This window comes from Nyctibius grandis, chromosome 5 (genome assembly GCF_013368605.1).
Source record: "Nyctibius grandis isolate bNycGra1 chromosome 5, bNycGra1.pri, whole genome shotgun sequence".
NCBI classification, from domain to species: domain Eukaryota; kingdom Metazoa; phylum Chordata; class Aves; order Nyctibiiformes; family Nyctibiidae; genus Nyctibius; species Nyctibius grandis.
Window position 1 is genome coordinate 24,087,936 of NC_090662.1, and position 20,656 is coordinate 24,108,591.

The 20,656-nt window shown below is 38.8% G+C and overlaps 1 protein-coding gene across 10 annotated transcripts; it reads right to left on the reverse strand.

Annotated features, from left to right (window-relative positions):
- Positions 1-469: 469 nt before the first annotated feature.
- On the reverse strand, positions 470-20,040 carry HDAC10 (histone deacetylase 10). Of its 10 annotated transcripts, XM_068400918.1 has the most exons (22): positions 19,698-20,040; positions 19,417-19,499; positions 19,197-19,263; positions 18,207-18,341; positions 16,690-16,786; positions 15,909-16,006; positions 15,724-15,828; positions 15,445-15,513; positions 14,666-14,792; positions 14,151-14,216; positions 13,699-13,758; positions 13,234-13,323; positions 11,832-11,938; positions 10,139-10,206; positions 9,423-9,687; positions 8,702-8,792; positions 7,029-7,114; positions 6,479-6,532; positions 5,762-5,846; positions 5,134-5,319; positions 3,120-3,279; positions 470-2,420 (listed from the first exon to the last, which is right to left on the reverse strand). In XM_068400918.1, exons 3-22 carry the CDS (start codon positions 19,259-19,261, stop codon positions 2,395-2,397), a joined length of 2,040 nt encoding a protein of 679 aa, XP_068257019.1. In that variant the 5' UTR covers positions 19,262-19,263; positions 19,417-19,499; positions 19,698-20,040; the 3' UTR covers positions 470-2,394. The 10 variants fall into 10 exon arrangements, with proteins under 10 accessions (XP_068257019.1, XP_068257020.1, XP_068257021.1 ...); XM_068400919.1 differs by lacking the exon at positions 19,417-19,499 and having other exon boundaries at positions 19,928-20,040; XM_068400920.1 differs by lacking the exon at positions 19,417-19,499.
- Positions 20,041-20,656: the final 616 nt, after the last annotated feature.

Genomic DNA, 20,656 nt, shown 5'->3' on the forward strand with positions numbered 1-20,656 from the left:
CGGCCAGGAAAACCCAATTTATCATTACTTTCTGGGTGCAGAATCGATACCAAGCTTACCCTACTACAGGATTCCGGGTATGTTACCTTATCCGGGTACATTACCCTACTTCCCAGGAAAAGGGGAGGGGTTGGGATTCCAGGTATAAGCTGGTACAAGACTCATCCTACTATTTATGGGGACTCAAACCCCACCCACCCAGGGGCGAGCTCCAATGCTCTTTACCTCATGTAGGACGTGTCCTCACAACTTACAGGTATCCCCTTACTTAATCACAACATACCTGGTCTGCCAGTGATGGTCCCTGTCTGTCCCCGCGGTGATCTGGGTGCGTGGGGAGTCCTCCCGAGAAATCTCGGGAGCGCCCAGGGGGTCTCAGAGGACCTCAGCAGGTTCCGTAGCCAGACAGAGAGGGTCCCACCTGGGTCACCAAACTGATGCATGGAATCAAACTCTACAACTCACAGAGTTATAAAGCAAGTATGTTTATTGCAGCGCTGGGTGCAAGGGGGATCTCTCCTCCAAACGTGCACACCGGATCAAAAAGCAAGCATCTATTACACAAAACATACATATTCACTAATATGGGCTGGGTTATTACAATTAGTTCTGGGAATAGGTGTGACTATGGTAATTATTTCCAGGAACTTTTTATCATAAGTCTCCTCCTTCTGGCGCTTGCGCATTGCTATCTGGTGGTCGTCTATGGGGGTCTTCTGGATGAAGGCTCACAGTCTTCTTCACTGTGTACTTTTCACCTTTGGCTTAGAATGCTGAGTTGGCTGAGCTCCAAACCACAAGACCGGTTCTAACTAGATAGTTGCTTCTTGCAGACAATAGGATTCCTGTTTATGTACCGGTCCTTCCTCTTATCTGTACATTTTCTGCTGCAGAGTTTTGGGCCTCTTGCTATCTGGTTGCTATGCCGACAAATGTCTTATCCTGCTTTTCCATACCAAGACGTTTTAACCCTCTGCCTGCTTTTCCGTATCATGCTGAATTGTCAAAAAAAAACACTTATTTTTTTTTTCAGGAGAGTGAGTGGGAGAGAGAAGAATAAACCAACAAATCTGCTCTGAAAAGTTTTTGAAGCCAAAGTTTGGCCGTTGCCCAGTTTCCAATCTGAAGTAAATACTTTTTGGAGTTTGAAGTTAAGTTTAAAGAAATTCTGAACTGAAACACATCATCTTCATGTTCTTCAGCTTTTGTTTGTGAAAATGTTTGATGTGGGTATTAGTTTCTTTTGAAATAGATTTTCACTCCAAAATGTTCAAGGATTGGGTATCATTTCCCATCCAGCAATAACTGAAAACCAGTATGAACGAGGAGGGAATCACTGGGAACAGTTATAAAAAGAGAACTGCGAAGACAGATTTATTCAAATTATGTAAAGTTGAGCCCAGTAGCAACATCAGTATAAACATAATTTGAAGTGTTCCAAATCAGCAGGTCACATTATTGAAGTCACAATCACAGAAAAGTGCTCTTGAAAATGAGCCCGAAATTGTATCTGGAATGCTGCAAAACAGGGCATACTATGGCTGTTGCCTCAGGATGTTTATTTCAGTTCGAGAATTCACATGATGCCACACTTAGGCCACTACCAAATCTCTGGGGGTTTGGGGTTTTTATTTGTTATACAGACAATTTATGTTTGAAAAGAGGGCAGAGTGAAGTCCTCTTTACACCGCTTTATTCAATTATGTATTTGTAATTTTATATATGCAAAATGTTTTTCTTTTTTCTCTCATGCCCTGTGTAGCTCGGGAAGTTAATCATCACAGGTGTGATGTAGGAAATGCATACACTATAGCTGTTCCACTGCTTTTCTTTCTTCTTGCAATTGCCAATTACTCATTAGAAAAATTAAAAGAATAGACCATGTTAGGTGAATCCTTTAAATCAGATTATGAAATGAAATTTCATTATCCGAAGGACCTGTTAAGTTTAAGCTCCGGAAGAAATGGTGGTGGCGGCAGCAGTGCAAGCACTCTGGTATTATGTTGAATAGTATTAAAATGTTTTGGCTATTATGACTGCTCATGTCAGAGGCCTGTCTTCTGGACTTCTTCAACATTCATGCAGTCAAGCTACTGCATATGCAAGCCTGACTGTACAACATCACAAGTGACATAGGTCCCAATTTGCAGTAATGAAGTAAAGGAGTTGTTTTCAAGTGTCTGTCTTGAATAATTAGTGCCAATATAGACTTTGCAAGCACAATTCTCTAGCTGCAAATATGGATTTTAAGTATTTTGAAACAGGAGACAATTGTGAATGGCTTGTATTCTGTTTAGACATAAACCATCTCTTTTCCTGGTGATTTAAAAAGGCAACATGAAGAGCACCATATTTTATTTTTCTTCTGCTGTGTAAAATGATTCTGAAGTGAAGTCAATTTCTTGAAATCCCATCCTTCACTGAAAAGAACAGCAATAAGAAAAGCAGTTATTAATCAAGCTCATACCACAATTCCCAACCCCATAAGAGTGTTTCTATTCAAACGAGACCACTGCTCTTGGCCATTTCTTCTGAGAGAGCAGGGCATTTTCTTTCAGAGAGAGATGCCCACCTTTATCATTGCTTTTTCGGTTGAAAACCAGAAGTTATTCAGTAGAGAAATGTTTCTAGACAAGTATGCTTGAAAACATACACATTTGCCTAACCTGATTCCTATACAAATGCAGCACCCGATCCTGAGCTATTTGTGAATGTACTTTAAGCACAACTAATCACTATGGAGTTAAGTGAAGTTATTTGTGGACAAGTTAAATGTAAATAAAAATGCCACCTGATTTGGCACTATTTAGCAATCAGAGCCAGTGCACATCTCATTAACCATTCTTTAAGCACATAATATTTTGGTAGTTTCATTTCAAAATTTTGGAGTAACAGTAGCCAAAGTTCCCAAGGGTACGGTTATTATGCTGTGAAATGCAGTGCTTTCTGGCTCAGTGGTACAATCAAAAGCATTCAGAGTTTCATCCTTTCCCCATTAGATCAATGTGCTCCCACTGACTTTAATAACCCATTGACTTACAGGCTCCAGCTGTATTTTACCATCTTTTCAGAAACTTCCATATTTTAATAAGAACTAAAGATAAAAATAGATAACTTACCTGAACACTGAAGCATTTTCCATTCCTGCTGAAACTGGTCTCTTAATATTTTTATTTTATTTACTTTTTCTTGGGTGGGAGGTACGTAAACTCCAAAGTGAGGTGTAGAAGCACCCACTAATGCTTTGGCTATACTTCTCATTAAATTTATGTCTGTGTCCTATTTAAGAAGAAGAAAAAAAAATACTCCTGGGAACCAGACTTTCTTTGTTTGAAAATATTCCCTTTTGAATGAAATATTTTCAAACAAGCTTTTGTAATTATGTTGCTATAGTATTAGTAGCAAGAATGAGCAATTTTCAATTTTGAAATAAAAATGTGTCAAAATAGAGAAGTTTTTTTCTGAAAAAGGTAAATTTATGTTTATCTTCTGTAAAACTTGTTTTTTTCAAATAGAGAAAGAATTTAAGTTTTTCTTTTGTGATTGAAAAGAAACAGTGCTGGGTTAAAGGTAGAAAATGGCAGGAAGGAAGGGGAGCATGGAGCTTGTTTACCTCATGCATCATTTATATCACTATGTTTTACAGACAGAGAATATTTTGCTTCATCAAAAGTGTCAGGTTTTGGACTCCTGACAGTCTAAATCAATGTCATTTGCTCACGCGAATTATATTCTGAGATGTCCATAGTATATGAGGATTACGAACATTTATTTTGAAGACTGTAACTCTATTTTATTTTTAAAACAAAGAAGTCTTTTTTCAATTATTCTAAAAAGCCAAGCCCATGCATTGGAAAATCCCCACACATTAGATAATCCTGTTATGGAGCTACCTGCAGAGTACCAATATAAAAGTCTCAGTAATTTCTTAAAGATGTATGTCTAACTTCCTTTTTACCTCTGAGTTTACCCTTCAGAATATCAGTAATTCTTTCCATTTCATACTCCTAATTAGTCATGTGCAAATACACTATTTCTGTATACTGTACATCAATGTACAAACTATATTAGCTTAGACAATTTACATATCAGCATTGTAAATTAAAACAGGTTACATTTGAGGAGACTACAGAATACAATATGTCAAAATCCACTTAATTGGCAGCTTAATTAACAGTATGTCTTTAATTGGATACTTGCTGGGAAACAAGATTAGAATATAATTGCATACGTGAACAATTATATGTTGTTTCTCATTAAAGAGGAACTAGAAGGCACAAAAGCAATCTGAAGTTACCGTTTCACAGAACACAGAGAAAAAATTGTGTTACTCACAGGCACAAGATGCTGCAGAGGCCAAGAGTGTAAGCTGAGTTCTTTAAGAGATTAGACAAATTCATGGAAGATACGCTCACTGGCACTTACCACACTCCGGTCTGGATGCAGCCTCCAACTTCCTAAATTTACAAATCCTTACTGTAGTAGTGTACGGAAACACTAAACTGGGAAAGATCCATATATTCTGTATTTCCTTTCCCATGATCTCTGCCAGAAACACAAAGCTGGGGTAGATTGGTCCTCAGATATGTATTATGGCAACTATGTGCCATTTTGATTTATTTTCTGCATGAAAATAAATTGTCGTGTGTGATAAAGTACAGCACGGGGGAGAGAAGGAGAGGAAATTTAGTGTTTTATGATAAAACTATGGGCTGCTTTCCACCACATTTGATGGAGAGAGGCCATATCATTAACAGACAACTGCCGCCTCTTTTCAGGAGACAACTCTGAGCTGTGAATCCCAGGTGGAAAGGGAAGTTAATGCCCAAACTGTGGCAAACTGTCAGAACTTCTACTGTCTACAGACATAACCATGGGCTTGCATTCATGCCTCAGCTTCTGAGTCATGCAGGCTGTCTACAGCTCGGTATGCATCTCTGCCTGGTCTTGTTCTCAGGCCAGAGAGAAACTTGGGCTATTTGTATCATGAACTCAGGGACACCAAAGACATTATAGATACAGCCAGTATTTTCTACTGGGCAGCTGGAAGCACTTCATACCAAGCACACTGCTGCTTGATTTGAGTTCTGTCCTTGGCACTCTGAAGTACCATGGCTTAGCACCACTTCTTACCTCAATCACTGCAAAAATTCGAGACTCAGCTAATCCTTGTAGTAAAGCAAAAAGCAGAGAAATCCCACTTATTCCAAGGCTCCTGTTTGGTCCAACAGCTATTACTGTCAAGTTAGGTTGATAACTGTATGCTACAGGAAGAATGAATCCAAGTACAGCAGAAAAGAAGTCATTTCCTTCAGCATCCTTTAACAACAATGAGAAACTGTTTAGCACAAATGTAAAGCCCCAAATTCCCAGATATAAAACAAAAAGGTAAGGTGAATCTTGAAGAACTTTTCATTGACCTAGGAAACAGGATAATGATCTATTTTCACACTGATTTTTTATATTAAACATACAGATTATTAATCTTTTCCTTAGTGACTTCACACCTTAACTCTGCCTTCTTGAAGATGAACTACAGTAGCTACTGAAGGTTTCCTCAAACCTAGGCATTCTAATACATTCCAAAGATCTGTGAAGGAGCAGTACCCTGGCAAGGGCAAGAAAAGGAAATATTTTCAAAGGTCCAGATTGCAGTGAGGGGTGTAATTCTCAATGTCATTTTATGAATTTGTAAATATATTCTATTATTTCTGTTAAAAAAAGGTTTTCTCTTACGTTGTTTCCAGAAAGTGAATCTTACCTTTTTCCAATTTAGAAAAATATGGTGTTTGGAGCTGGTCTTTTCAGATTGTTCTTTCTCACAAATATGTATCACGAGTATTTTTCTGTAAATAAAAACCACATCTGAGTATTTAACCAACAACTTCCAATGAGATAAAAGATCTTTTCTTTCATCATTCGTTAAATACTAACTCATAACACAGAAGCAAATAAGTATTTGCGTTACTACATGCCATAATGTAAACACCAATTAAAACTGAAATCCTTTTTAAGATATTTTTAGAAAGAGCATTAAAGACTATGGGCAAAATACTTTCTAAGAAAAAGGAGAAGTGGCAAGATAAGTTATAGATAAGTAAAGACGTCTTTCAATAAGGAACCTGGCATCAGCAGTGTGTGTCCCTTGCAGTTATAGAGGGGTATACCCTATATAATTAATAATTACCTTCTTTATTACTTTCTATTTTCAATATACTTTTTTCAATAGCAATCTAAATTTCAATTAATATAGAAGGATTATACTTTAAATCCACCACTAAACTCAAAGTTGCACTTAGAGATAGCAGTTTGTCTTTAGAGATATATTTGGGGATGTTTTGTATTTTGTCTCAAGCTAAACTTAATGAACATCAGCTCATGAGAGATTCCTTAGTGCACATTTCATCATACAGATGGATAGTTATGAACATTTATAAAGCCTTTGGGATTTGACTGCCTAAGTAAAGAAAAACCTCACCCATCTTCTGTGTTTGGTATGATTTGCATGTCTCCAACAAATATACAAAGCACTCTGCAGAAAACAGAGAAAAATATACGTACATTTGCATCTACAAGTAATTTTTTTTGAATTAGTGCAATTTGTTTAAAGAGTTTACATGCAGATTAGGTGCATAAAAAAGAATGTATATTGTTTCTGAATCTGGTCCATTAGAAGTACAAAGAAAACACGTTTATGACAGCTCAAGGGAACTCCTTTTCTCCCACCAAATACTCGGGAGAAAAAAAACAAAACGAAGAAAATGTCCTCAGGCCAAAACCAATCAAAATCTGTCAAAGAAAATGTACACTAGCACAGCAGTCATCTTTACAAGCATCTTGCCTTTGGCAAGGCAAAAGTTTTTTGCTGGCATATACAATATTGTCTGTACTACGTATTGAAAGTGCTATGTGTATGGAGATGCTCTTTGTTTTAAAATTAAGGTTTCAAAGGCAATTTGCCATATTTCACACACTTTTATTTTTACATTTTGTCAAAGGGCCTCAAATGCAAAAAGATACAAATTCACCTTTGAAATCCAAACTGAACAGAACGTCTTAGTGCAACAGCAACAGAAACAGAAGATGTGGGTGATTCAGCAATTCCATTGCATACCTACAAAATATATTTTTCATTCAGAAATAATTAATGCTGCACAAGATCATGTCATTTCTTATTTGTAACAACTGTATTTTTACTTGTTCATATGCATCATTCAAACAAAGCTACAGCTATATGAAAGAGATCTTAATGATCTATCACAGTAGGCTTAAGAAAATGTTATTAATTCATTTTCTACAGAAAGGCCATATTTGATTATTAAGCCAAGAACTGTTCTATTACTTCAAAAGTATGCTGCTATGCTGGAAGGCAACTCTAAAAATAGCTTTTGCAGGGGAAGGTCATCTTTACTGGTTCTCTCAATAGTCTGCAGATTGGATACACTCAGTGTGCCAGTAGGCAAACTGCACTAGAAAAATACACCCTATGAAAAGGAGGTTGTCCCTGAATTCTAGTTGTGACTCTTCCTTTAACCTAGGCAAGCTATTCCTTTCTGGAAAATATGATGACAGTATTACTCAGTCAACCTTTCAGTGTTCATTTGTGTTGTGTAGTGCTTTGAACTCTACATGAAAGCTAAGCAAGAAAATAATGCATGATTCCCCTCCTCACTCCTCTTTGTCAACATAAAAAGCTCAGCTTAGCATCTGCAACTCATGAAAAGCTCTATTTCTTTTTGTCAGTTACCATTTTTTTCGATCTATTTATAGGCTCTCCTAGAGGTATGTGCAGTCTATTATGTTAGAAATTTGTCCCAGAGATCTACATACATGGCTTCCAACAGCAAGAAGATGACTTAGAAGAAAGAGGCCATTCCGGCAGTTACTCTTCCTTGCAGGCCTGGTACTTTAAAGAGAGCTTTTCATTCCAAGACAGGGACTGATTTATTATAACGTAATAATCTTTTGTTTTCTTAACTTGTTTACAGCTTTTCTCTATGTATAAAAACTTCAAGAAGCAAAAATACAAACGGGCACCCTCTAAGCCTGCCTTCTCTTCATTCCTGACCCTGCAAGAATCAAAATGCTGAATTAGAATTACTCTGTTCAGAATCACAGCATATAGTGGTGTTTTCAACAGCTCCACTAAAGCAATGTGTGTGTGTGTGTAAATCAAAATTTACTCTTGAATAAACTGTTGTACAAATAATAAGTGGGTGCAGCCACACATAGCACAGCATCTTGTAATGAAGGGTAATGCAGAAGTAAACTCTCTCCTAAAGACACAAGGCACAACTCTCTGTACTGAGACAGGAAAGTTTTTGACATTTCTTGATCAGATTTCTTGCTGCTGCTCACTGGTGCTTGATACACTGACTTCTGCTCCCCTCAACTGGAAAAGTGAGTGCCTGGCTCACCTGTGTGTCTGAAAGTGACAAGAAGGTTCTTACTGACTCATATGCTGTGACTGCAGAAAAGCAAGACAATGTCTTGCCCAAAGATCATTAGAAAGATGTCTTGGGGTTTAAATAGTTTTCTCATCTTGCATACTTATTCTCGTAGCTAAGCACATTATAGCTAGGATTAGTGGGGTCATGAACTACACAGTAACTAATATCTGGGCGACAATATAGTAGAAGCAGAAATCAGAGGAATCCAGCTCTCCTCCCACACCCCCAAGATCAAAGCAGTTTATTATTACCTCCTTCTTCAGTATTTTATCTAGGATGGCCAACATACTGCCAAGAGAGAGCAAAGTTTTGTCCTCTTTCACAAGGTCTGCATAAAAGCCACTGTAAAATCATATGAAGAAAAACTAGGTTAGAGGCAATAACGGTTTCAAAGAGCACACTGGTACAGTACTTTGCCGTTAGTATTGGGGGTACATTTTGTATAGGTGCTACACATTCATTCTCAAAAACCTAGCTTTAGCAGGAAGCTGACAACACTGTTGCCTGACAGTCTTAAGCTCTCCAAATCTGCCTCCATTCCGCACGGGAAAGAAAACAAAAATGTCTCACGATATTCAAGAAATAAGAGTTCGGTCAAAATTTGACTTTCTGAGACAAAAAGTTGAGCTTCTCAAATCAGATCAGGTATTTTTTTCAGCTAAAAGTGAACACAGAGCTTTAAGGCACCTTCCTAGCAAAATCTCTTTCTAAGTGAATAACAGTTAGTACAAATGTATATCTCCATCAAAATAGTTTTCTCTAAAAGAATTCTGATTAGTTCTTTAAAGGACTCCATGGCTATGAGTGATAACCACCACCAATGTCTTCATTTTTCAAGGGAAGAAACACTGGCTATAATTGAGTAGACTAAGGCCCAAAAGATGACCATGGCAGAGACAGAGGTATATGACAGCCTGTAGAGAGACCTCTCATCCTCATAATTATGTTGAAAATTAAATAGATAGGACCAACCTGACAAGAGCTTTTATTTCAGTTTTGTCTATTTCCTTCACCAAATGAATGGGTGCAGGGAGCAAATGTGCTGAACCTTTAGAGTCAGTTGTTGCTGTTTTGATGGGAGGCACTGGAAATAGAATATTTTTCATGTGCAGTTCCAGAAACTTTTCTACTTTGACAGTTTCATCATTGTTAGTTATCTTCAATTCTGTGGAGGGATTTGGATTAGGCTTCTTCAGTAAGTGTGATTTGGTGCTCAAATTTTGTAAAAATGATGTGTCTAGAGGAAAAAAAAGAGGGGTTTCACATGTATTAATTCCTGGGCAGTGTGTTAATATTTGATCACATTTATTTACAAAACAGAGCACCTCTGTATTCATAGTATGCATATTTATTTCCATACACTGGCTACAGTGTTTCCTGCCACAGATGTTATTTTTCAGTGCTGCTACATTTATTTTAATCTAGTGAAGGTCATAAATGAGAATAAATCTTATGCCTGTATTTTTGACACAGAAAACAGCATCCTCAAAGATATCAAAGTGCTACTTTTTGGTGTGATGTTTGCCAGCTTCAGAAGCTCTTTTCAGAACAGCTGAAGACATGGCCTCAAATGAAGCCTCACACTGCTTCATCGGTCACTTGAGTAACTGGTAGTTCAATTATTTTAATCCACTGGTATGAATCCATTTACCAATCACATTTGCTTGAAGAAAGAGAAGAGTAATTACCTTCATACATTAACCATTTCCAGTAGGGTTTATGTGCTGCTCTCACATTTTGAATAGATTCAACAGCACTACAAAGAAACAGGATTAACAGTATCAGCTCTAATGAACATACAGGAAACATAACTTACCTCAATGAAAAAGCAAAAACAAATACTCCAACTGAAAACGAACAAGTTCTGGTCTATTCAAAGAATGCAGAACAGAAAGATAATAAGAGTTAATGGGCTGATTGCTTGGAAAGGTTAGATTCAAGAGTCAAAAAAGATAAGTGAAGAACACATGCAGTATGTACACACATTTAAGCACATTGAGGGAAATCCTGATCCTGCTGTTGGAGGAAGCACACCTGTCCCTGACTTCAGGAAAGGCAAGATTTCACCTGTCTGTGCTCTATCAGAGATTTTATCTACAGAATGTAAAAATGTAATTAGATCCTCTCAAAAGTAAGACTATCTGTTCAGGAGCCAAGTAAATCACACTCCCTGCTATTCTTTGTGCTGAAATCTCTTTTTTATTATTGCTGGTATTTGCAGCACTATAGGCAAATGGTCCTATTATGTTGGCTATCACACAAACATAATTCAGGTCATGTTAAATCCAGGACAAATTCTGTGTACTTGGAGATTATTTGTAAGGTGTTCAGGAGCTGGACTGATGTAATGGATAAATAGGTAATCAACTCTCTTACCTAGGATGACAGCAACCTGAGATACTACAGTTGGTAGAGAAGAAAGATACAGGGGCTATGTGATGTAGTGGGAGCAAAATAACCAGCTTTGCTCCATCAGAGTTTACCAAACCCAACTCCCCCCCCAACCTGTGTATATTTACATTGCTTCCCTGACTGATCTGAGCTCTGAGTTTTAACTAACACAGCCAAATGGCAGGTGCTGCCTTCTACCCACCAAAATGCATGAGAAGCATTACTGCTGAAAAAAAGCACGGGACAACTATTGAGGTGGGAGAGAGACTGAGGACGGAACATGGAGACATAGAGGAGATAGCACAGACAGGTAGAGAGAAGGATGCTGTTTAGATGTGGGACTGATTCAGGCCCAAGGTTCAAAATGCTTCACTAGGTCAGATTCACCACTGTGCAAACACAATCTTAAAGTCTCCAAAAAGAAGTCAGACCTGAAGTTTAATTATCTTGGTCCAGCTCCACACAGTTGAGTGGTTTCGCACCCTAGGCCTTGATGCCCCAAATTCCAGAAACACAAGGAGTCATCAAGACTGGCTCTGCACAGCATCAGCTCTCACTGATGAGAGAAAGGTTAGCTCTGGCTATTGCTGTACTACAGCAACTGAAGTGGCTCTGAAGCCTGAAGAACTAATCCTTGCAATTACATACTTTCCCAAACACTGGCTCTTATTAACTGGCATTGCCTTGATTACAGCAGGATTGTCTCAGCCTTGAGTGAGATGGATCTCTACAGGTAACAAGGCCCAAGGATAAATAGCATAAAATTATAAGCCATTAATAAGTTCTCGCAACTTGAAATCAATTCAGAAACAAAAGTATACAAAACTGTACCTTGGACGACTCTTTTGGAAAGCAAGTTATCCAAAGGAGAAAATAACTTATCATAAAGCATCGTATGAAAACCTTGCTTCAGCCAAATGTTCAAAGCATGCATGTCTGCAGTCTCTTCGATAAATACGTAGGTTGTTCTAAAATTCTTCATATGCTTACCTTAGGCAAGGTGCCATTTCTCCAGTTATTTGAGGTACAGGATCTCCAAGCAAAGTTTTTACAGTCATGCAGACTGATTCAGACAATGACTTCAAGTGGTATCCACCCTAGAAAAAAGTATTGTGTGTCACCTAAGGAACAAGTCTTGTAACATCTACCTGAGTATCATCATGGAAAATAAATTAAACTTTTGAAATATAACTGAATTTACAGAAACGGAAGATGATATGCAAGTACATCTAAGTCAATGACTTTCATTATGAAAGCAGTAAGTAGGAGGCTACTTGCTGAACTTCACTGGCATCCCATGATTCAACTCACTTTATCATGGTTATTTTTGGAAATCAGTCGTGACCTTGCCATGAAAACCCTGGAAACATATGCCTTCTCCATGCCTATGCATGATATGCCACCTTCAACAATTCTTGTGGAAGATTCCTTAGAAGGCAAATACTATCACTGTCCTCTGAAAGGGAAATCTCCCACAGCCTGACACTTTTAAGATATGGTTGTCCTAATGGTTTGGCAGAATTCAGAGAACAACTGAAGACAGATTTAAGACTACTACATCGCAGATGATAGACTGCTTCCTGCATACCACCTGTGGAGCAGTCACAACATCTGTATTAGGACGGGATGCTTATTTGCACTTCAGCTAGCAGACAGAAATATCTATAATAACCTGCTGGAGAGAAGGATGATGGAAGAAAGGTCAAGCCAAACGAGGTCAAGTGAATCAATTCATAAACAGTTCACTCTTGGAGACCTTGTTGGCAGTAGTATTTCCACACACTTATTTACCTGAAAAGCCACCATTTTTCTAACATGCAGCAGACATAGGGAGTTGAAATCTAGATTTCAAAAGGAGGAAACATTTTTAATTGTTTAAAAAAAAAAAAAAAAAAAGCTCTTATAAAAAGAGCTTGCATAGAGGCTTTTTTGATTAAAAGAAGGAATTTAGTAAGGGCTCCATTACTAAGTAAGAGTATATTTAGGTTAAAGGTTTTTTAAACTGTCTGGAGTAAGACATACTTGTAAAATCACTGGTAATGCAATTTATTCACTAAATACATTTTAATGAGTTTCGGACTGTCCAGAGCAGCAGGCTAGTTACCATTCACAAGAACTGAACAAATCTGTGGAGGATATGCTTTTTTGAACAATGAGCATATGCTCCATTTCAAATTTGAAGTTAAAAAAAATCAGTTTTTAAGACATGCATTTCTTTTAACGTATAAGAGCATTGCCAAATCTTAGCCAGTTTTGCATTCCTGATTCTCAAAAGAAAGATGAAAGGAACAAATTACTTTGTCAAGAAGTTTTGCTTTCTAGCTTCTAGCTTGCCCTACATGGCTCTAATACAAAGACCCTTCCCCTGGGAATATGTTTCCAAAGTCTTTACCTCTAGGATGACACACAGCTTTCCATTAGCTAACTGCATCAGTAAATGGGTAAGGTGGGCAAAAACCTCAGGAGTGGCATTCATCTGACCCTAAACCAAAAAAAAAAATTAAGACATAAAACCCTGAATCAAAAACCATAAAAAAACCCCATACAATCTGAAATACATGGATCTGAGTTGGAATACTAGAACACTTGCCTCTCATTGTATCTAACAAAATGCTGAACCAACTGCTTTAAAGGAACGTGCAAAAAAACAACACAGTAATTACACCTATGGGATAATTTGTCTTTACATGTCTTATTGTAGTATTTAATGAGCTGGGGTCAGCTTAGAGACTCAAAGATGTATTTTTGGCTTGGTGAAAGTGAATTTCACCTAGCAAACACATGACATTTAAGAGGTAGGAATATTTTGCAAAGGGATTCATGACTGACAACACAAAGGCCACAAGAAGTTACTTACTTCAGGGTCTCCAATTCCAGAGTCATATCCAGAGGAGACAAGAACCAGTTCAGGATCAAACTGTTATAAAACAGAGAGAGTTGTAGCACAGTGTTATGTCCTATTTTCAATTTTATACTGGATTTCAACTGTACCATGTTCAGCTGTTTTTTCAGCTAGAATATGAACACAAATAAAGACTCTCCTTGAATAAAAACTAAGATTACCCTTTTATACTATTTTCATTCCTGCTAGAGAAATTGCAGATCATTATATTGATTATTTAAAACCTAACATTCCATAAATATTATTCAGTTGATCAGGACATTATTCATACCAACAGAAATAATGTGTTAACTGTGCTCCTGGCAATTACTGCATTGCTACAAAATATTCAACGGTACCTGTTTATGAAGTACTTAGGAAGTAGTCTTTTGTTTTGCTATTCAAATAGCAGAGCAGTAAAAAATTACCTCAAAAGCCACTGGAAGCAACACATGGAAAAATGCAGCAAGATAATCTGAATTTCCCATCCCAACCTGCAAAATATGAGAAATATAGATCATATTTTCCTGTTGGAATAACAAATTTTCTAAGGTTCTTCAAGACTTTAGGAAAAGATAGTATCAAAAGCTAAAGATAAGGGAACCTTATGAGGTCAAGTAAAACTCCATTTAAGTAAAGTGCATAAATATCCACCATTTTTCTCATCCCCTGAAACACTTTCTGTTTTGATGCCTAGGCAAGATATTCAAGAAAAAAAGAATATGAGCATGTTTCTCTCTCTCCTTTTTTTTTTTTTTTTTTAAAAAAAAAAATCATATTCTGAGCCATATTTCTTAGCAGACATTCCACTGACAGGAAGGAGGTATACTGTGCTAAGACATATGCCAAGCAAGTAAAGCAGTGCACTTCTCAGAATGTGTTATGTAAAGCATGAAATAGAAAGCTATTGCATTTGCTTCACTGTGATGTAAACAACACTTACCTTATTCCAAGGCAAATTTATGTTAAAACCTTTTCCTCTTCCCAGACCCACAGCATCATAATCAGATTCTTTGAGTGATGGCCAGAATTCCTGATGTTCATAGCGATGCCAGGAAAAATACAAAACACTGAAAGATACAAGAAAAAAATCCAGCTTGACAAAAAGATTCTGAAACTGACTTTATATCCTGAACCTGGTGGCTGTATTGAGTGAAAGCATGAAAATAGAATCATCCTTTCCCCTTAGTTCTCTTAATGGACTTGGACCGCGAAACGTGGTACAACAGGTCCTATGCCAAAATTAACTTAGGACAACTGCTAAAGATTTATTGTATGCATGCAATCCCTTCAGATCAAAGACAAGGCATTTTCAGAAGAGCAGACTTGTTTCTAGAATCTAATTCTGTGGCTTTTCAGAAAACAATATAAAGCTCATGGGTTTTATCCAACTACTACTTGAATACTTGAACCGAGAGGTTCCTGAATAGAGAGAACAGAGATATTACCTGTATACTGTCATGCAGGGATCTTACTATCGGCAAACCAAGGTAGTCATAGTGCTCATTTTGATTGTTATTCTTTATATTAAATAGATTCAGATTTTTTTTTTGTCAGAAATTTCCCGCTATTTGATAACAAGTAAAAACAATAGACTGACTAAAATAGCACGGAAAATGTTTTGTAAGATTCTAGTTTAGAAAGTTAAGAAGTGTTATTCATTACAGAGGAAAGCAATATTTAACAAGCTAACACAAAAAATAAATAAAATATCCTTCAAACCTTGGATCCTCTGCAAATACATATTGAGTTCCTTGCCCGTGGTGCACATCCCAGTCAACAATTAGGATTCTGCATAGATCAGTAAAAGAAAACATTCAGCAGCAGAACCACAGCATCTTGATCTAAAGGAGATACAAATGAATAATGTTTTTCTGTCCCAAAAGTTATATGACACCCAGAAAGCTCTGGACATTAACCTAAACCAGTACAATGACAAACAGCTATCTAAATGCCGTACTTGCATATGATAAGCTTCTCTAGGGTCAACCATGCACTTACCTCTGTAGACCGTATTTCAGTTTTGCATATTCTGCTGCAATAGCGACATTGTTGAACAAACAGAACCCATTAGCTGCATTTCTCTGGCTGTGGTGACCTGGAGGTCTAAAACAAAGTTTTATATGGTTACTCACAACAAAGGAAATTTTGGGGAGAAGGGAAGACTTTCCCACATATTTTCTTACCTTACTAATGCCATTCCATTGCACACTTTTCCTGACATCACAGCATCCACCAGCTGTAAAGTTGCTCCTACTGCTAGTCTGGCACAGCGATACGTGTTCTGAAGAAGAGAATCTCTTAGTTGTCATCAATCCCTCATCAGCTTGTTTTAAACTAATCACACATGACGTGCTTTTGCACCCCAACGGCAAATTGTCTTGACTTAAGTCTACCCTACTGAGGTTGTATGCAGACAGCTGAAAGCAGAATTTTACAACACAAACTCCAGTGTTCTTTCTACTAGGTTTATCTGTGATCGTCATATCCTTCATAAGGGTGTTCTCTCTGGAGCGGTTCAGAAACATGAGATGGACATACTGAACTGACTAGTGGAATAACATGGCATCTTTGAAAATAAGGAACGAAGCCTTATAGAAACAGAATACAAAGAACTTCACCTCCATTACCTGGCACAACATTTAAGAGTGACTATTACCAAAATGTGATTTGCAGGTCACTAATGGTGTACAGTGACATTAAGTGACAAAAATAGAGCTAAAATTTGAGCAGTGCGCTATACTGGCATGATGCAATTACAGAATACTTGACAGGACACTTAACCAATTTAAATTACAGCATTATACTAAACTTGAAACAGGTAAGAATAATGTCATAAATATATATGTCTACTTAAATCGCAAAAACTGTATTGCTAATTTTCCCATACTTCAAAAAGTGCCACTCAGATGCAAAACCACAAATACTTGTTAATTCCCAATAGAGGAAGCAGTTTAACTTACACACCGGATGAAAGAAAAAAGCATCATAATTTCCAGAGACTCTTCTCAGTTCCTCTTCATTCATTGTCTGGGTGCTTTTTGCGACTTCCAAGTGTTCAGAACTGCAGAGGAGAGATTAACACAACACTTAACTAAGCAAATAGACCTATAAAGGTTTTTTAATGCAAAACGTAATTGAAAGTAACAATATATGTTAAAAGGGGCTTTCTGTGAGACTTCACAAGTCCAATAGGTGCTCTGGAATGCTAGTTGCAGGATATAGTGAAAAAAATAAAGAGCGCTATGAAAGCGAGAGCTCTTGGATGTCTTAAGAATATTACATTCTTCTCCCTTTTCCAGTGGCAAGAACAACTGCTTCCAAAAAAAGGCTCTTTGTTCATCACGCACAATCTATTTTGCAATCCACGCTACGTATAGATACCAACCCAACAAGATCTAAATTAGGATTCCGATAGTCATCAGAGTGTGAATTGTAACTCTGAGAATGTGTGTCCAGTGCTCCCTTGTTCTGTGGAAAACAAGTATTTGAATGAATCCCTTATCAGGTGTGTACAAACTCCCTCTTTTCACTGGTTCAAGAGTGCAATAAGTACTAAGGCACCAGAATCAATGTTCCCCCAATTCTCTGTCCCTGTTCTCCTGCCCTTGTATACTGAGGCAGAGATGGAGGCTGATGGCATCTACTCTCCCATCTGTGCCCTAATCCGGGACACAATGACCACATGTGTTCCTCTAGGTGGGCAACGCCAAAGCAACTAGAATTTCACAAAAAAATGAGACACACTGGTGCTGCCTAATGGAAATAAAGCTTAAAAGTGGCTTCAAAATGAAGGCATTAACAGAAACAAAACCATATGAACCTGAATGACTGGATAATTATTAGTTTAACTTCATCAGCAGCCTTGTAACTAACTGTGAACGCAAACAAAACATTTTAATAGGAGTTACAAATTTGTTTTAATCTAAAAGTGTTTTAGAAAAGAAGGAGCTCTATTATCTCTAGCTTACTTATGGAAAGCAAGACAAGACTTAGAGGAGTCATTTGTCGCCAGTCATCTAGCAGGAACAACTCAACTGGAAAGACTGATCAAGCCTCTTCCATACCCAATCAGCAATGTATTTACTACGAAGATAAATTATATTGGTACACAGCACTAATTGCGTTCTAACAAACAAGTATGTGCTTATGAAAAATACTGTTCTGGAATCTGAAAATTTAAGCATGACTTGGGTTCAAGCTGTAGCCCTCATCACAGGTGTCATGGCCTCCAGCGCATCCTTTCCCTCCTGAGGTTTGGCTGCTGGGTTCAGACCCAGCAGAGAGAGAACAGCTGGTCATCTTGAAAGAAAGCACTAGAGGGAGACTCAGCAGAGGTTCTCTCCAAACAGCTCCACTAAGAAGTCTCAGCAGAGGTTACCCCTCCTTCCCTTAGCACTTGCTTTAAGAGAAGGCCCTCGCCCTTGGCTACATTGTGGCTGTGTTGTGTAGCCATATCTGATGACGAATGTTAAGTTTCAGACCTGTGAACCAACAGGATCTCCTCCTCGCTTCCTTCTCTGGCAGGCACGTGGACACATCTTTCCACAAGATGGTAACGTTTAAGCTGCTCATAGGAGGATGACAGTCTTTCTGGCACTTCAATATCACAAACAGGACTAAAAATAAGCAATAATCATATTACTATAATACCATACCAGCACAGCTAACAAATACACTTCATAATGCCTAGCTTTTAACTTCTCATTTTAAGAAGATTCATTACTCTCATAGAGGTACATGTGAGAGTAAAAGAAAAATAAAAGTCTTTAAATACTTTTTGTTTTGGAATTGAGCCAAAAATTGTTTCACAAATATGTAAGCAGAAAAATATATATGGTTCTTAAATAAAAAAGAAACACAGTAGCATCATTTTTTGTTTCCTCTCTCACCGCTGAAAGCGATGCTTAAGTACAGACACAGGAATGCTGACATGAAAAGCTGTAGATTACAATGAAGGTGAACAGCAGTGAAGTGGGTTTGGGAGAGAAGACAACAGTGGACTGTCACTCTGCGCATCACAAAGGTACTGGTCTAATTTATGTAAATCTAAGCAAGTGACGTATACCAATTTCTAACTGAATTTAATTGATGAGTTTCAGCCAAGTGAGTGTATCTATCTATTTTTTCCAAGATCAATGATACTTTAGCTTTATAAACAATTTAATTAGCTTAGAATACTTCATTTAGGGGGCTACTCAGACACCTAAAGCTAACCCTTCTTGTTAAAGCCCAGCAGACTGGAGGCCTACAGCTTCTCAAATCCAGCTTCAGATTATCATTACGGCATCTCAAAGAATTTGGGAATAAAATATTTTTTTTTTTTCCAAAAGAAGACTTTCTATTTACTAGGAAAACGACAGGGTATCTATAGCTAGGTATTTCCTATTACATTTACAAAAACCACATTTACTTGGTACTTCTCTCAAAAGTCCTTATAAAAATATATTAATAAAATAGATTATGTGACTTACTCACTCCAAAGTAGTTTATGAGTGGTCATCTCCTCATCGTAAATCAGTGCTGTTCCTGAAGCCATTGCTACAGGCGGAACACAAAAATCCCAGGACACATATTTCAGGCAAGAAGCAAACATATATTAAAACAAACTTAACATTATATTAGCTAGTGAGAATATACGTACACAGCATATCGGCCTGCATGATGGTTTTGCACTTTAGACTTTGTACTTACAGAACGAAATCGAAGAAAATCATTCAGGAGGAGCCCTGACAAGGCAAGGAGCCAGGCAGCAGTGCAAAGCTCACGGCACAGACCTTGAAACAGGGTGCATGCAGGAAGGATTCACGATTATCTGAATTTTCAAAACCTCGGCGCAGGTATTTCAGGTGCAGGGGTCAGGCCATCCCTCCGAGGCCCTCCAGCCCACGCTGAGGGCCTCACCAAGCCTGTGGCGGATCTGAGCACAGGCCTGCACAGGCCTCCTTGTCCTGCCACTGCACACAGGTACTTACCTGTCAGGGCTGATGCGAAAGGAAACAGCGACTTGTGAAAACTCAAGTTATTAAGCCAGAAAATACGAAAAACAGGATTATATACACGACGGGTAGAACAACTACAGGGATCTGTTGTGTTTAAAACTTTACCGGTCTTTCAAAAACCCAAAAGAGACATTTAAGAGAAACAAAGACACCGATGCAAAGAAAGAGGTTAAACCGCACAGCTGGCCGCTGAGCCGCCTCACCGAAGCCCCAGAGCTGGCGAGAGCGCGTTAAGGCGGGCCGCGGGCCCGCTCCTCGCCTCGCCTCGCCTCCCGCCCGCTGGGGCGGCCGGGCAGCCGCAGGCGCCCTGTCACGGAGCCGCCCGGGCCCCGCCGCGGGCCCACGGCGGCGCGCCAGGCCCCGGAGCAGGCCGCGGCAGGCCCCGGCTGCCTGAGGCGCCGAGGACGGGAGGCGGGCGGGAGGCCGGCGCGCACCAGCTTCGGCCCGGCCGCCGGGAACGCCTCCGCCCGGCGCCCGCTCCTCCCGCGGGGCCCTGGGAGTGTCGGGCTGAGTCCCCGCCCCGCGGCCGGCCCTGGGCGCGGCGGGCGGCTCGGCAGCTTCCGCGGGAGAGAAGTTCCTGGCCTTTAATTGCCGCCGGCACGGTGGCGCTGCGCCTTTCGCTGGTGTGCGGCAGAAAGGCACGAAGCACACGTAAAGAAAATCCACCTTTGCTCTAAGGCCCCTTTCCTTTGCCAGAGCTCTCTGAAGTAGGCCTGGCAGTTTGGATCCTATTTTCATGCCAAGGTTAGTTCAAACACAGGTATTGTTACGGTTTTAGTATAGAACAAATCCAAGAACAACAACAACAAAAAAACACCACAACCCTGGCCTGTATGGTATCCTCTAATGTAAAGAGAAGTGAAATAAAAACTTGAACTAAAATGATTACTTCTTCTATTTTGCAGAGTAACAAGAGTAACAAGTTTACAGCT

Coding starts and splice junctions, on each gene's coding strand:
- HDAC10 (XM_068400917.1), bottom strand. CDS start 19,318: ATGTTTGCTTCTTGCCTGAAATATGTGTCCTGGGATTTTTGTGTTCCG. Junction 13,324..13,698: donor CTGGAATTGGAGACCCTGAA/GTAAGTAACTTC, acceptor TTTTTGGTTTAG/GGTCAGATGAATGCCACTCC. Junction 2,421..3,119: donor GAAAATGCTTCAGTGTTCAG/GTAAGTTATCTA, acceptor TGTTCTTTTCAG/TGAAGGATGGGATTTCAAGA.